The sequence below is a fragment of the Hylobates moloch genome, unplaced genomic scaffold (genome assembly GCF_009828535.3).
Source record: "Hylobates moloch isolate HMO894 unplaced genomic scaffold, HMol_V3 SCAFFOLD_19, whole genome shotgun sequence".
Classification (NCBI taxonomy): Eukaryota; Metazoa; Chordata; class Mammalia; order Primates; family Hylobatidae; genus Hylobates; species Hylobates moloch.
Genome location: NW_026652294.1, coordinates 41,438,684 through 41,455,601, shown reverse-complemented (window position 1 = coordinate 41,455,601; position 16,918 = coordinate 41,438,684). Strand labels below are relative to the sequence as shown.

General features: G+C 39.1%; 1 protein-coding gene across 1 annotated transcript in view; it reads left to right on the top strand.

Annotated features, from left to right (window-relative positions):
• Positions 1–9,499, top strand: part of LOC116458371 (uncharacterized) — a 92,007-nt gene extending 82,508 nt beyond the window's left edge. The window contains exons 73-87 of the mRNA XM_032137991.2: positions 131–304; positions 390–779; positions 1,422–1,548; positions 1,975–2,093; positions 2,221–2,417; positions 3,827–4,010; positions 4,088–4,253; positions 4,351–4,475; positions 4,745–5,053; positions 5,655–5,858; positions 7,507–7,632; positions 7,723–7,893; positions 7,981–8,085; positions 8,181–8,276; positions 9,347–9,499. Of these exons, the coding sequence (XP_031993882.1) occupies positions 131–304; positions 390–779; positions 1,422–1,548; positions 1,975–2,093; positions 2,221–2,417; positions 3,827–4,010; positions 4,088–4,253; positions 4,351–4,475; positions 4,745–5,053; positions 5,655–5,858; positions 7,507–7,632; positions 7,723–7,893; positions 7,981–8,085; positions 8,181–8,276; positions 9,347–9,499 (2,646 nt within the window). The remainder of the gene's footprint in view (positions 1–130; positions 305–389; positions 780–1,421; positions 1,549–1,974; positions 2,094–2,220; positions 2,418–3,826; positions 4,011–4,087; positions 4,254–4,350; positions 4,476–4,744; positions 5,054–5,654; positions 5,859–7,506; positions 7,633–7,722; positions 7,894–7,980; positions 8,086–8,180; positions 8,277–9,346) is intronic.
• The last annotated feature ends 7,419 nt before the right edge of the window (positions 9,500–16,918 follow it).

Below are 16,918 nucleotides of genomic sequence, written 5' to 3'. Positions count from 1 at the left end.
TAAAAAGATCTCCAAAATGTTACATCACGACATATGGAAAAAAATAATGACACCTTTGACCTTTTTATTTAATTAAACTAATACATTATTAATCTGTAAATTGTACTACTCACTCCTTCAACACCAGCAGTATAAAAAAAATCTTACATTATACATAGAAAAGAAGATTGGTAAGAGAAGTAATTATAAGCTAATGTGTTGCTCTTCTAATAGGAAAGAGTTTGAAATGAGCAATCTGCAAGGCAAGATTGAAGATGAACAAGCCCTTGCAATGCAGCTACAAAAGAAGATCAAAGAGTTACAGGTAAGTTATAACCTCCACCTTTTCTGGGCATTACAGGAAACAAAATTGACATAAATTCACATTAATGTTGACATATCACAACCAGGCCCGCATTGAGGAGCTGGAGGAGGAAATCGAGGCAGAGCGGGCCTCCCGGGCCAAAGCAGAGAAGCAGCGCTCTGACCTCTCCCGGGAACTGGAGGAGATCAGCGAGAGGCTGGAAGAAGCCGGTGGGGCCACTTCAGCCCAGATTGAGATGAACAAGAAGCGGGAGGCTGAGTTCCAGAAAATGCGCAGGGACCTAGAAGAGTCCACCCTGCAGCACGAAGCCACGGCAGCTGCTCTTCGGAAGAAGCACGCAGATAGTGTGGTCGAGCTTGGGGAGCAGATTGACAACCTTCAGCGGGTCAAGCAGAAGCTGGAGAAGGAGAAGAGTGAGCTGAAGATGGAGATCGATGACCTTGCTAGTAACATGGAGACTGTCTCCAAAGCCAAGGTCTTCATTAACTTGTGCCCTTTTCATCTTTATTTGCAACAATTCAAAATGACCAAGTTTATATATGACTATTTTTAGTCAAATTACACAAATATTAGATGCCATCTGAAGCTTAAACTTACTCCTACTACATATTATTGTACTGAATCACTTAAGTTCTCTTAACTTCTTTGTAGAAAACACTTTAACCTTTGATACTATTACCATGAAAAAAATATATAATTACAAAAAAGGTTTATCTAAAAACCATACTCTAAATGATGCAGAATTTAAATGTTCACACTTTCAAAGAGAATATAATTTTGATAATCATGTGTTCATTATTTAGCCAAATTAAATGCCTCTACTACTTTATAGCCACCATGCAAGATTGATTTAAAAAGTAAATAAAAATCAGCCCCTTTCGGCCGGGCGCGGTGGCTCACGCTTGTAATCCCAGCACTTTGGGAGGCCGCAGGGAGTGAGACCAGCCGGAAACCCCGTCTCTATAAAATACAAAATTAACCGGGATGGTGGGGGGCCTGTAGTCCAGTATTGAGAGGTGAGGGTCAGCCCCTTTCCACAGGTAGTTACAGATCTCTAAATCCCAGCCTCTGGAATAAAAATGTATTGTCTCTTCCTGTTTTCTACCTCTCACCCCAGGCAAACTTTGAGAAAATGTGCCGCACCCTAGAGGACCAGCTTAGCGAAACAAAAACAAAGGAAGAGGAGCAACAACGCTTAATAAATGAGTTGTCAGCCCAGAAGGCACGTTTACACACAGAATCAGGTCAGTAAATAAATAGCATCAGCCTTTGGAGAGGTGACGAACGAAAGACAAGCCTTTACCTATCAAATACAAGTAATTTCTCAAGCCCTGTACGTTCATTTATCATGTCTTACTTATTCCTCCATCTTTTTATTATGAGACAGTAAAATGCAATGATTCTAAGCTACAATTGGGGAAAAGAATTAAGCTCCCTGGGCTCAGGAGATTTTTTGTGCCTCAGCATTACTCAAAAGTTCTCGAATTCTAAAATATCAAAGAAAACTCATACATTTTTTAAAAAGCAAGAAATAACCTTCTCAACAGCACTGAAAATCTTGAGGGTTTTTTTCATCATATGAAATAAGAGGGTTATAATGTTATTCCATTCTTTAAATTATTGTTTACCTAGACAACAGAACTAAATCATTGATGTTTTGTCTTCCACAGGTGAGTTTTCACGACAGCTAGATGAAAAAGATGCTATGGTTTCTCAGCTATCCCGAGGCAAACAAGCATTTACACAACAGATTGAAGAATTAAAGAGACAGCTAGAAGAGGAGACTAAGGTGAGAATTCTCTAGCTGATACTTTCAATCACTTGAACCGTGCAACATAATACACTATTGAATTTTGCATAGAGAATTTCAATGATCAGAAGATAAACTTATATCACATAGTTTTTGGTTGGTCTAGGCCAAGAGCGCTCTGGCCCATGCCCTGCAGTCAGCCCGCCATGACTGTGACCTGCTGCGGGAACAGTATGAGGAGGAGCAGGAAGCCAAGGCTGAGCTGCAGAAGGGAATGTCCAAGGCCAACAGTGAGGTTGCCCAGTGGAGGACCAAGTATGAGACGGACGCCATCCAGCGCACAGAGGAGCTGGAGGAGGCCAAGTATGCGCTTTTAGTGCAGGGGGGCAGGAAGAAATAAAAGTAAAGGCAGTGAAGGAAAAATAGAAAAAAGAGAATATTCCAGGCTTGGGGACGCATGAAAGACTTCAGCTTATTTTATTATAGGTTGGTAGATTCCACCATATTCTTCTTCTTAAAGCCCAGTGTATGTCCACTGGAGAATGGAATGACACCAGATCCCTCCACCCATTCTGGTCCAGGAGCATCTTAAATTTCTTTCCACCAAGATGGATTATTAATTATCAGAATATTATTTCTGAATTAAATAGAATTAGTATCTTTTAATAGAAGGAAAAATTGAGATATTGAGACTATCTGGTAAATTATTATGAGTATTACAATTAACAATAATCAGTTTTTCCTTACCTGGAGTATTGAATGTTTATATTAAGGTTGTCATATGCTGTCATTATTTCAACTAACAACCTATATCAATGGATGTATTCACTAATTACATGTACTGTTTGTGGACTACAAGTCATGAGATTTACAGATTTACACATAGAAGGAAAAAAAGCATTATATTCCTAGTGAAAGAAGCCTTTCTAAATTTAATTTATCTCAGTAGTTGTTAGAATTAAACAGGATGAAAGAGTTTGTAGCAAGCATTTCCAGAGAGAGTTCTAGATAAGAGTGTGGGCTGGGAAAGGTCATGAATTACATAGGTTGGTGAAAAGAATAGTAGATAAGATTTTCAAGGAAATTTGGGAAATGCAATAATGCAGTAATATTTATTATCGAAGGCCACCAAATCCAGAAAGTTACTGATTCATTGTATGACCTTGAACATATCACTCTGGGCTGCAGTTTCCTCATTTTCAAAATAAACAGAACCATACTAGAAAATGCTTAAAGATACTACTCAATGCTACCATTCCTTGGTGATATGCCTCCTGTTCATGGTTGCCATTTCTTCCTCAAAGTAAATAAAACTCAGCCCTTTTCCACAAGTAGTTACAGATCTCTAAATCCCAGGCTTCAAAAGAGAAATGTATTGTCTCTTCCTGTTTTCTACTTCTCACCCCAGGCAAAGTTCAAGAAAATGTGCCACACTATAGAGGACCAGCTTAGTGAAATAAAAACAAAGAAAGAGGAGCAAATTTTCACATTGCTCACTCAGCTCTAGTGCTAACTTATATTCTCTTTCTCTCATACACACACATACACACACACACACGTGCTTCATAAATATGTTTGGCAATACCTGAGATGGATAAAAATAAGAACTCAACAGGGAAAACAGAATTCTAAGAGAGTGAAAATGTTTAGAAAAATTCAACAACTTGTAGACAACTCTTGGGGAAATATGCTTTCCTAGTCAGCAGCTTTATAAAGGGCACTGTGGTGACTCTGAGTCTGCTCTTGGTCACTCATACTGACCCAATTTTCAGGAAGAAGCTGGCCCAGCGTCTGCAGGATGCAGAAGAACATGTAGAAGCTGTGAATTCCAAATGTGCTTCTCTTGAAAAGACAAAGCAGAGGCTACAGAATGAAGTAGAGGACCTCATGATTGATGTGGAACGATCTAATGCTGCCTGCATAGCTCTCGATAAGAAGCAAAGAAACTTTGACAAGGTGGTCCACAGTACCAGCTCCCGGGGGAAACTAACATCATTCTTGGTTTCAAAGGCTTATTTTCTATATACTTCCAGGTTCTGGCAGAATGGAAACAGAAGTATGAGGAAACTCAGGCTGAACTTGAGGCCTCCCAGAAGGAGTCACGTTCTCTCAGCACTGAGCTGTTCAAGGTGAAGAATGCCTACGAGGAATCCCTGGATCATCTTGAAACTCTAAAGCGAGAGAATAAGAACTTACAACGTGAGTCACTGTAATCATTCTATTTCAAAATTGGTAGGGAGATATCTTTTCAATTTTTCTTTCTACTCAACTGAAATTTGGTATTTTATTATTATAGAGGAGATTTCTGACCTGACAGAGCAAATTGCAGAGGGTGGAAAGCATATCCACGAACTGGAGAAAGTAAAGAAACAACTTGATCATGAGAAGAGTGAACTACAGGCTTCCCTAGAGGAAGCAGAGGTACATTTTTCATTTGCTTAGCTCTGCATTATAAATAAATTGAAAATTAATAGCAACTGAGATCACTATCATGTTGCAAATCTTTAGGGAATAACACATGTAATTCAGTGAAAAATACTGAATTGTACCTTGAGAATGCAGAGCTAATAGGCTACATTAAGAGATATGATAGTTTATGGGGTTTTTAATGCCTTCTTGGAGAAATTATCATAATGTGAAAGAAATAAAAAGCTCTTTAGGTAACCTAAATAAATGTTGCTTTTATTAAGGCATCTCTTGAGCATGAAGAAGGCAAAATTCTTCGCATTCAACTTGAGCTAAATCAGGTGAAATCTGAGATTGACCGAAAAATTGCTGAAAAAGATGAAGAACTAGATCAGCTAAAGAGGAACCATCTCAGAGTTGTGGAGTCAATGCAGAGTACACTGGATGCTGAGATCAGGAGCAGAAATGATGCTCTGAGGATCAAGAAGAAGATGGAGGGAGATCTTAATGAAATGGAAATCCAGCTGAACCATGCCAACCGCCAGGCTGCTGAGGCACTAAGGAATCTTAGAAACACACAAGGAATACTGAAGGTATGCTGGGGTAAATACACGTAGTGTTGTACAGTCTTAGTGCCATTGTGTAACTCAAATTTTAATGTTTTACGAGGACTATGTGTCATAAATCACCTAAGCAACATGGTAATCAGTTCAAAGTTCAAAGTTATACACACACAACTGAAAAACAGCTTAATTCTGGAAGGTCTAGGACGGAGTTTGCTTTGTTATCTGCAGAGAAGCACTGTAGTGAGGGGTAGGGAGATGGAGGAAGTGATGAAAGAGTTTGGCTACATGCCACTGCTTAAATCACTTCATTAATCTGGACTTCATTTGCTTAATATGTAAAATAGCACCACTGGACTAGCTGAAGTCTAAGGATACTTTCCTGATCCAAAATTTTGTAGACCTAGCCATGGTATTTTTTAATGATTCAAGGTCTAAAATAATAAAACATCATGTTCTTTTGAGTAGAACTGCAACCCTCAGCTACAAAGAATTTATTATTAAAGGTACTTGCAGATTGCTCCTATCTAATCATACTCTAAGTCATTAAGATCAGAGAGTGTACATGACCATAAGTTTGCATTTGCTTTAAGTGGAGCATGAGTAAGAGACTTTTTCTCTTTCTGTGTAGGACACTCAGCTACATTTGGATGATGCCATCAGAGGCCAAGATGACCTTAAGGAACAACTGGCAATGGTTGAGCGCAGAGCTAACCTGATGCAGGCTGAAGTTGAAGAGCTCAGGGCATCCCTGGAACAGACTGAGAGAAGTAGGAAAATGGCAGAGCAAGAGCTTCTGGATGCCAGTGAGCGTGTGCAACTTCTGCACACTCAGGTGAGGTTCAAGACTACAGTTTAGAAAATGTACTTCCTGAAGCTGAAGACAATTTGAGAAGATAAGCTTGTTTATAAAGTAAAAAGTAATCTTCGTCCCTTCCTAGAGCTCTGGAAAATGTACAGGGTGCTGTAAGGATTTACTGGGACCTAGCTGGTTCACAAGTATATTTATGGGCTGGCATAATCATGTCGAGTTGAAATAATCTGGAATTCTAGAAACTTTTATTTAAAAAGCACAGAAGACCACCTACAAATAAACATACACACAACATTTGTAGCTGTCTTGTCTTATGCAACTGTAAGCTACAAAAAGATAGGCAAATAAAAGAGGAGAAAAACAAAAAGCCACTAAATAATATTTATGTATCACATATGCACAGAATGCTAACCTCATGGGATACAAAGAGAAGCTCTTTAGTTCAAATTCGTGGAGGCCATTATTAAGACTAGTTAGCATTTGTTGTATGTAGTGAATTTGTTAAATAAATGGTGGTATATCCTCACAATGGCTAATATGTAACCACTGTAGTATGCATTTATTGCCATGGGAAGATGTTTACATTATAGTAAGTTAAAAAAGCAACTTAAAAATAATATAGGCTATGTGATCTTTTTTCCCTTATAAACATATAGGAAACATCCAGAAGGATAAATAAAAATTTATCCTTTATCTCTGGTGAGAGCGCAATAATTATTTTTTGTCTCTTGTCTGCTAATTTGGATGTTCTACTATCTTTTACAATAAATATATATTACTGTATACTTCAGAAAGTTGTACTATATAAACATAACTATTATAGAAGTGTTAAAATCACATGCTTTATATAATTTTTAAAATCAAATTAATATGCAACATTTTTCTTATTAACAGTATCTGAAGTTGACTATTCCAAATACCGTCAACTTGCCAAAAACAGAAGGGATTCTTGGTTCATTTTTATCCCAACAAGACTACTTTTTTTTTTTTTTTTTTTTTTTTGATACGGCATCTCGCTCTGTCGCCCAGGCTGTAGTGCAGTGGCTCGATCTCGGCTCACTGCAAGCTCCACCTCCCAGGTTCACGCCATTCTCCTGCCTCAGCCTCCTGAGTAGCTGGGACTACAGGTGCCTACCGCCACGCCCGGCTAATTTTTTTGTATTTTTAGTAGAGACGGGGTTTCACCGTGTTAGTCAGGATGGTCTCAATCTCCTGACCTCGTGATCTGCCCACCTTGGCCTCCCAAAGTGCTGGGATTACAGGCATGAGCCACCGCGCCGGGTCAACAAGACTACTATTTATGCATTTATAAATACGGAGCCAACCAACATGAGTTAATAGCTAAAAATTACTGATTCATTTTAAATGAGCTGTGGTGTGGTGCTGCACAGTACAACACTTTGAGTTTTGCGGGTTGTGTTTCATGCTTACAAATGGCAACAGTAATAGTTGAGTATGTTTGATATCAGAAATTAAATTTAGAAGTTTGATTAATAGAGCTATATATAGAAAGGAGAAAAGGCATAAACTTAGAATTATCTTCTAATTTAGTTTTTATTCTAAACATTTCTTATGATCAATAATTTTTGCCTGTGTACACTAGGTAAAATGACAATGTGAATTGTTGTAATTAAATGTGCTTCTCTTCTCTTTCATTAATTTGAAACAGAACACCAGCCTGATCAACACCAAGAAGAAGCTGGAAACAGACATTTCCCAAATCCAGGGAGAGATGGAGGACATTGTCCAGGAAGCCCGCAATGCAGAGGAGAAGGCCAAGAAGGCCATCACTGATGTAAGCAAGATGAGCATTTGTCTTACTGACACATGCATGCTGCCTGCTGTCATCAGAATTCATTATTTTCGCATTTTATTTGCTAACTAGGCTGCCATGATGGCTGAGGAGCTGAAGAAGGAACAGGACACCAGCGCCCACCTGGAGCGGATGAAGAAGAATATGGAGCAGACAGTGAAGGACCTGCAGCACCGTCTAGATGAGGCTGAGCAGCTGGCCCTGAAGGGCGGGAAGAAGCAGATCCAGAAACTGGAGGCCAGGGTGGGTCTCCACAACTTTCACTCAATTCCTAGCCTGCTCATGTGACCAGTTACAGCCAAACTGGTAAACATCTTTGTTCCCTTCCAGGTGAGAGAGCTTGAAAGCGAGGTGGAAAGTGAACAGAAGCGCAATGTTGAGGCTGTCAAGGGTCTTCGCAAACATGAGAGAAGAGTGAAGGAACTCACTTACCAGGTGACCAGTGTTTTCATATCTTCCGGGCCTACAGCTTTCAAGAAAATAATGAGTTATTTTAAAATAATGGCACTATCTACTTGCCCCTCTTTCAGACTGAGGAGGACCGCAAGAATATTCTCAGGCTGCAGGACTTGGTGGACAAATTGCAAACCAAAGTCAAAGCTTACAAGAGACAAGCTGAAGAGGCTGTGAGTATCTCCACAGTGGAAATCAAAGGTTCAGATGCACATCCAGGTTTTGTGGGGCCTAAAGTTTATAGAATTTAGGGGGCTTTCTTTAAATTGGGAATACATAATTACGTATGAACATGAATATTTAGAATGAGAAAAATGAACCATAAATTACTGGAGCCTTAGAGATTTGAGTTTAATTTCTTCTGAGACCTCTTTAAGCAATTTTCCAGACATGTTAACATACAAATGTTTCTTGGTTGCAATCTACTTCCCTCCCTATCTAGAACATTCTACAACCCTCAGCACTCATATGGACCTGTGCAAATGAGGGTATGAATTCTAAGCCTCATTTAACTTCATGATAAATCCATCTTGGGACTTTTTTTTTTCAATTCGGCTGCAGTTATCTTTTTCATTCTGTTAATTCTGAAACCTTCCTTAAGGTTCTTGGCACCAAATGCCACTACTGCACCTATTTTTTAAAGTTTGCTTTTTAGAAACAAGATTGAATTCAGATCCCTGCTACTTTGTTCTTCCGGTTATCACTGAAGCCTCTTCAGTTTGCCAGAAAGAGTCAAGTGAGAGAGACTTGAGGAGAGTCATAAGCACATTCATTTACATAGGCAAGTTTGTGAGATGCCTTGCTCTCAAATAACTATGTCACTAAACAATAAAGCCTTTTTCTCTTCTTTTTTTTTTTTCGAGACAGAGTTTCACTCTTGTTGCCCAGGCTGGAGTGCAATGGCACAATCTCAACTCATTGCAATCTCTGCCTCTTGGGTCCAAGAGATTCTCCTGCCTCAGCCTCCTGAGTAGCTGGAATTACAGGCATCCAACACTACGCCAGGCTAATTTTAGTAACGGGGGTTTCACCATGTTGACCAGGCTGGTCTTGAATTCCTGACCTCAGGTGATCCACCCGCCTCAGTCTCCCAGAGTGCTGGGATTACAGGTGTGAGCCACCACACCTGGACAACAGAGCCTTTTTCTTTCTCATTCATGAGGCAAATCCTGAAGTAACAAAAGCAATAACAACCAGAAAATGTCCAATTTTCTTCTTATCTCAAATGCATCTCTGTTCTCAGGAGGAACAATCCAATGTCAACCTTGCCAAGTTCCGCAAGCTCCAGCACGAGCTGGAGGAGGCCGAGGAACGGGCTGACATTGCTGAGTCCCAAGTCATCAAGCTGAGAGTGAAGAGTCGGGAGGTTCATACAAAAGTCATAAGTGAAGAGTAATTCATTCTAACGAAAGAAAATGTGACCAAAGAAATGCACAAAATGTGAAGTTCTTTGTCACTGTCCTGTATATCAAGGAAATAAAATCTTTAGATAATTTTGCATCTAAAAATACATTTGTCTCTTAATTATAAGCTCTTTAGTGCTATTAGAACTAATTCCTTTATTCAGCATTTGTGGAGCTCCTAATATGTGCAATCAGAGATAATGACAAAAATGAACGTAGGCAGTGAACCCAACTTCAATAGAAGGTAAATGAAATAAGATGCTCTGAGGAGACATGAAGGTGACAAATGCACTCTCAATTCCATTCAACCAATTTTACTGAGTATCAACTATATGTCTGGTACAGAAATGGACACCAAAGATATGACAGTTATCCCTGTCTTTGAGGAGTTCAATCCAGTGTGGAAGACGGCAATTCAAACAGATATATGCTGTATGTATGTGCAACATACATACTCTGACATAAGTGTGAGAAACAAGTGTGGCGATAACATAGAGTGAGCTGCTAACTTTGGAAATCCAGAAAGGCTTCTCAAGGAGACTGTGAGCTGATTCCTAAAAGATGACCAGACAGTCATCAGGTGAAAGAGAAAAAAAACATATGGATCATTCTAAGAAAAGAAAACAAGCATGAGATTTCAGCACAGTTTTAGCATAGGCTTCATGAGCAAAGGGGAGCAGATGAGGCCAGATATGGAAGTTCAGGCCTGATTGTGAAGGGTATGGCCTCATATGTAGTGCTAAGGAACAAGGACACACATCAAATTGGTCCAATTTCTTAAAGAGGAGAGTTGACACAATTACGGCAGCAGTATGGAGGAATGAGTAAGGTGGGAAAGATGAAAGCCTTCAAAGACTGTTTAGGAGGCTATTAAAATGGTCAAAATTAGAGATGATGGTGATGGAAATGAACAAGAATGGATGATGGTGATGGAAATAAACAAGAATGCAGAATGAAAGCACAGTTCTAACACAGTATAAAGAAAGGGCTTGAAAGAATGGAAGAAGTTAAACAGTTTCACAGCATTCAAACCTCCCAGTTACTTTGTGGTACAGATTTCATTTCCTTTTGGAAGAAGTTATTTTCCTCTGAACTTTCTCCTTCTCCAAGAAAAATAGAACTTTTTAAATAAATCTTTCGTTGACCTTCTAATTTTACATACCGTTCTGCTTACTTATGAGGAATACTTCACCTAGGCCATGATGAAGATGAAGTTACGTTTACTGTATGTAGAATTAGAAGGTCAACAGAAAGATTTATCCAAAAATCTAACTGTATGTAGAATTAGAAGGTCAACAGAAAGATTTATCCAAAAAGTTCTGTCCATTTTTGCTCCAGAAAAGGAGCCTGACTTTTCTCAGTATCTTGCATATTTTAAGGAGGAACCATAAAGGAAATTTCATTCTTAATTTCAAAAAAAGTATGACCAAAATTTTATCATAGCCATTGCCATAGTGTTCTTCTCTGATATTTTCTTAAAATTTAAAATTTTGCTTCTTCCAAAAATAAGATAAGAGAATATCAATTTATTCTTTATAGTGGTGCTGTCTTTTCAAAGTTAGTCTTTTCTAATGGAGGAGCTGCTTTGGGAAATCTCCTTCGCCAATGTGGGAATCCTAACTAGTAGTGAGAAGCTTGCTTCATAAGAGGAGAATTTTAAAGGGGTAGAAAATAGTTATCAGGAATACTTCACCTAGGCCATGATGAAGACTAATGAAATATCCTCCCTAGAGCAAGCATTTATTATCGCTTTTTAATTAAGCTCTGTAGAGTTAATCTACTGACCTCAAAAGCACTGGGCAATTGCTTTATTATTCTGACTCCTAACTTAAATAATTGCTTATGTAGAGAGTCGAGAGTGTATTCTATTATATATGGGTCAATTATTACGAGTTTCCTGATTAAAGGAGCAAGCATATATAGTCACAGTTATTCTGGTCAATATTCTTCCTCATCTTCCTCACAGACTAGCTGATTTATAGATGTATTTTCTTATCTACTAAAATAAAGCCACACGTAATAATCTAGGACAGCTTATAGCGCTCTTCATCTTTCCTTTAATTGATACGAGGTATTACTGAGATTTGGTGACTGTTTATAATCTAGTGCTGCTGGATCTGAGAACCCAAACAGGATGCATGGAAGGAGAAGGCAGAGGCTGTCTCCAAGAACACACAAGTCTGAATTAGGACAAAGAGAGGTAGTTTAAGTTCAATTCCTACCTGATTGTAACACTAACACTTAGTGTGACAAAGAAAACGAGACTGGAAAAAGACTTTGAAATGTTAAAAAAAAAGCAAGGGACTTCTTCTCTAACTTACAGATAAAACTATTTAAAGTGTACACACACAGAACTAGGCAAAGATGACCATACCCTAGTGTTTTTGGTAAGTCAAGCGTCATGACACTAATAAAACCTCCTAAGAATCTTGGCCGGGCGTGGTGGCTCACGCCTGTAATCCCAGCACTTTTGGAGGCCGAGGCGGGCAGATCACGAGGTCAGGAGATCAAGACCATCCTGGCTAACACGGTGAATCCCCATCTCTCTACTGAAAATAAAAAAAATTAGCTGGGCGTGGTGGTGGGCGCCTGTAGTCCCAGCTACTCAGAAGGCTGAGGCAGGGGAATGGTGTGAACCTAGGAGGTGGAGCTTGCTGTGAGCCGAGATCGCACCACTGCACTACAGCCTGGGCAACAGAGCGAGACTCCGTCTCAAAAAAAAAAGAGAATCTGTAATAAGGCCAATCCCCTTTTTTCTCTATGTTCTGAGAACATAAAAACCATGGTTACTAGAAGCAAATTCTGTGACTGATACTGGAAATATCATAAATCTTCTTTCCACTCCATTCATAAGTGTTCAAATAACCAAACAGGTGTTAAGAATAGAAGAAATCTCAGGATCCTTCTACTCCAGAGCATTACCTCTTCTATGTGTTTTATATCCAAATCTCCGATTAGAGTCTGAATTCTTGGGACCCTAAAGGATGGTCATTTTATTTACTCTCTTATTAAACTGAAAATGTAGTAATTTCAACTAACACCCTGACTAGAGTTATTGGCCAAACAACTAAGAAAGCATCTAAGGAAAAAGGGTCCTTGAGACGTGCCTGAAGAAAAGGTAACCCTGAAGCAGGAAAAGAGGGAAGATTTTTAAATGCCCCTACAAAGGCCATTTAATCACAATTTTGCTGAAGGCTCACCCTGGGCATTAAATTCTCCAGTGTCATTCTTTATGAGTGAAGGGGTTTGTGAACCTCCCTATCAATCAATGGTTCTCAAATTTAGCAAGCACCAGAATCATCTGGAGGGATTGTTAAAACACAGACTGCTGGGCCCGATCTCCAGAATTTCTGACTCAGTAGGTATAGATTGGAGCCAAAGAATGTGTATTTCTAACAATTTCCTACGTGATGCTGATGCAGGGACCACATTCTGAAAACCACAGCTTTATATTACCATTACCTTTCACAAAGAAATCAGATGCTATATTCTATAGCCCCACATTTACATCTATAAATTAGGCTGCAGCTCCTCTGGGCTTGTTTCTTTATCCATGAAATTAGGAGGTTGAGCTAAAAATAATCTCTAAAATCTAATCTAAATGTTTTTGATTCCAAGTTAGATAGCACTGGCAGTAATAATGATGCAATTATAATATCTTATATCTATAGAACCCTTTGCTTCATTTGTAAAGAGCTTTTTCATGTGCAATTTATCAGTCACTGGATTCTCACAACCATGTGAGATAAACAGAATCCTTTTGGAAAGTGAGGTATAAAGAAGATTGTGCTTTGCCAAAAGTTGTATGACTAATAGATGGGAAAGCCAGACCTAGGGCATGATTATCTAACTCTTCCTTCTGGAAATAATACACTGTTCTGAGTTCCACCGTACCCTGACAAGCAAAAGGTTCTGATGACATTCTTCCCTTACAAATAAGATCAGTAATCTGTCATTTCACCAGAGCAGAGGCTCTTCACCCAGATATCCATGTGGCTTGCTCCTTAATGTCTTCAGGATTCTGGTTAAATTACACCTTATTAGAGAGACCTTCCCTGGCCACCCAGTATTAAAAAACAACCATTTCTCCCTACCCTGCCAGTTATGCTTCTTATCTCCTTGATTTGCATCATATCTGTCCATGGCACCACTTAACCAGTAATTTATTTGTTTAATATCTGTCTCCTTCTGCTAAAATATAAGTTCCATATGGGCAGGGACTTTGTTATGCTCACTGTTGAATATCTGATGAACATTGACTGACATGTAATGGGTGCTCAAGAAATATCCATGGGGTGAATGAATAATAAGAACTTAACCTGTGCCATGCACAGTGCTAGGTATCTTACACATACTATCCATAAGTAAATCCTAAAGCAGTGTATATTTTAACACCTTTTCCTCAGTAATTGATGAAACTACAAAAAAAAAAATCTACAAGGGATCTTCCACTTCCAGGAAGAAAGAGTATTTGTACTTTTCCCTATTCCTCTCATTAAGTACAACAAAAAACCCTGGGCATTATACATAAAACTTACAAGTTTTATGTATAATGTATAAGATTCTGTATAATAATTCCAGAATCTCCAGATTCTGGAAGATGGAGAAAAGATGGAAAAGCCAGGGATCTGATATGGTTTGGCTGTGTCCCCACCCAAATCTCATATTGAATTGTAGTTCCCATAATCCCCACGTGCCATGGGAGGGAGGTAATTGAATCATGGGGGTAGTTACTCCCATGCTGCTGTTCTCATGACAGTGAGTGGGTTCTCATGAGATCTGATGGTTTTTTAAGGGGTTTTCCTCCTTTTGCTTAGCACTTATCCCTGTTGTCACCATTTGAAGAAGGACATGTTTGCTTCCCCTTCTGCCACAATTGTAAGTTTCCTGAGGGAAAAATGGTTTCCTGGACTGGGTCCAGGGCCCTGCTGTGTGCAGCCTTGGAACTTGGCGCCCAGTGTGCCAGTCACTCCAGCCATGGCTAAAAAGAGCCAAAGTGCAGCTCAGGATGTTGCTTCAGAGGGTGCAAGCCCTAGTCCTGAAGAACTGTGAGTCGATTAAACCTCTTTCCTTTATAAATTACCCAGTCTATGATATGTCTTTATTAGCAGCATGAGGATGAACTCATACAGGACCTCAGGACCCAAGGAATGACACAAATTCCCTGAGTTTTCTTTTAGACTTATACGCCCCAGACTTGGAACTGAAGAAGCAGACAATACAGAAACCCAAGTAGATGAAGATTTTAAAAGCCCAACAAAGGCATTTCTCTTTAGCCATTGGACAAAGAAACAGGCAGCCTAGCAAGACAGAAAACTTAGACAATAGCTTTTTAGACAACAGCTTCTCTAGTGGAATCAAACAAGAGAGAATAAGACTGTGACCCCTCCCCACCCCAGCAAAAGATGAGTGGAAAGCCTACACTTCTGCCTTTATGAGGCTATAAGATGCCCAACACCTGCACTAGAGGATGATGATGCCAACCAAGCAGGAAAATGGGATTTTCATCCCTGCTGGTCAGTAATGCCCTCCTACTTTATATCAGTAGTGACAACATTGGGATCTTTGACTCCCACGCACTGGGAGTAACAAGGCACCCCTTGTCCTTCCCACCATCAGAGGAGGCCTAGAGGAAAGTCAGCACTTTCACTGTTGCTCAGTGGTAATGAGTTTACCCCCATGCAACAGTAATGAAAAGGTACTCCCCATTCAAGTGCCAACAGAAGGGAAACTGGACTTTCAACTCTATCAGGAAGCAGTAAGGTAGCATCACCAGCCCTGCTTCCTGTATTAGTCTGTCCTCACGCTGCTAATAAAGGCATACCCAAGACTGGATAATTTATAAAGGAAAGAGGTTTAACTGACTCGCAGTTCCACGTGGCTGGGGAGGCCTCACAATCATGGCAGAAGGCAAATGAGGAGCAAAGTCATGTCTTACACAGCAGCAGGCAAGACAGCTTGTGCAGGGCAACTCCCATTTACAAAAACCATCAGATCTCGTGAGACTTATTCACTACCACAAGAACAGTATGGGGGAAACCAACCCCATGATTCGATTATCTCCACCTGGCCCTGACCTTGACATGTGGGGATTATTACAGTTCAAAGTGGGATCTGAGTGGGGACACAGCAAACCATATTACTTCCCTTATTAGAGAAATGTAATAGAAAGCCAATTAAAGGGTTTAAATAAGATCCGGATTCCAAGAACAATACAAAAATGCCCAAGTTTCAACTGAAAATCACTCATTATGCCAAGAAAATCTCACACTGAATGAAAAGAAGATAAATGAGTTAAAAAAGCCAAAACCAAGATGATAGAGATGTCAAATTATCTGACAAAGATTTTAAAACAGACATAACAAAAGTGCTTCAAAGAGCAACTATGAACATGCTTGAAACAAATGGAAAAACAGAAAGCCTCAGCAAATAAAAAGAAGACACTAAAAAAAGTGGAAATTTTAGAACAGAAAAATACAATAACTGAATTAAAAAGTTCAGTGGGTGGGCTCAACAGGAAAAAGAAGTGGACAGAGAAATCAGTGAGCTGGAATAAGAATAACCGAAATAATCCAACCTGAACAACTGAAAGCAGTGGATGAAAAAAAATAGTAGACAGAGCCTTAAAACAAATGATCTAACATTCATGTTATTAAAGTGCTGGAAGAAGAGGGTGGGGCTGAAAAGTACTTAAAGGAATAATGGCTGAAAACTTACAAATTTGTTAGGAAACATAAACCTACAGATTCAAGAAGGAGTTTATCTACACAAGACAAACTCAAAGAAATCGACACCTAGGCATATCATTAACTTCTAAATACTAAAAGTAAAGCAAAATCTTAGAAGCAGCCAGAGAAAAATGACATCTTACCTCTAGGAGAAAAACAGTTTAGATGACAGGGGATTTCTCATCAGAAATCATGAAGGACAGAAATAAATGGTACAATATTTTTCAGTAGCTGAAAAAAAAATGTCAACTCAAAATCTTATGTCCAGCAAAAATAAGCTCCAGGAATGAAAGGGAGATCAAGACATTCTTAGATTAAGACTATTTTAAGTCTTAAACCTAAGTCTTAAATCAAGACTATGAGAATTGTCACCAGCAGACCTACCCTAAAAGAATGGCTAAAGGAAAGTCTCTAAGCAGAAAGGAAAAAAGTGAATAAAGAAACCTTAGAACGTCAAAGAGGAAAAAAACATGATAAGCAAAAATAAAAGTAGGTAGAAAAGGTTTTTTGTTCTTGAGTTTCCTAAATTACGTCTGATGATTGAAACAAAAATTATATCACCTTCTGGTGTGGTTCTAAAAGTATACAGAGGAAATATTTAAGACAATTACAAACTGGGAGGGTAAAAGGACTTACAGGGAGGTAAAATTTCTATGTTTCACTTGAACTGATAACATGACAACA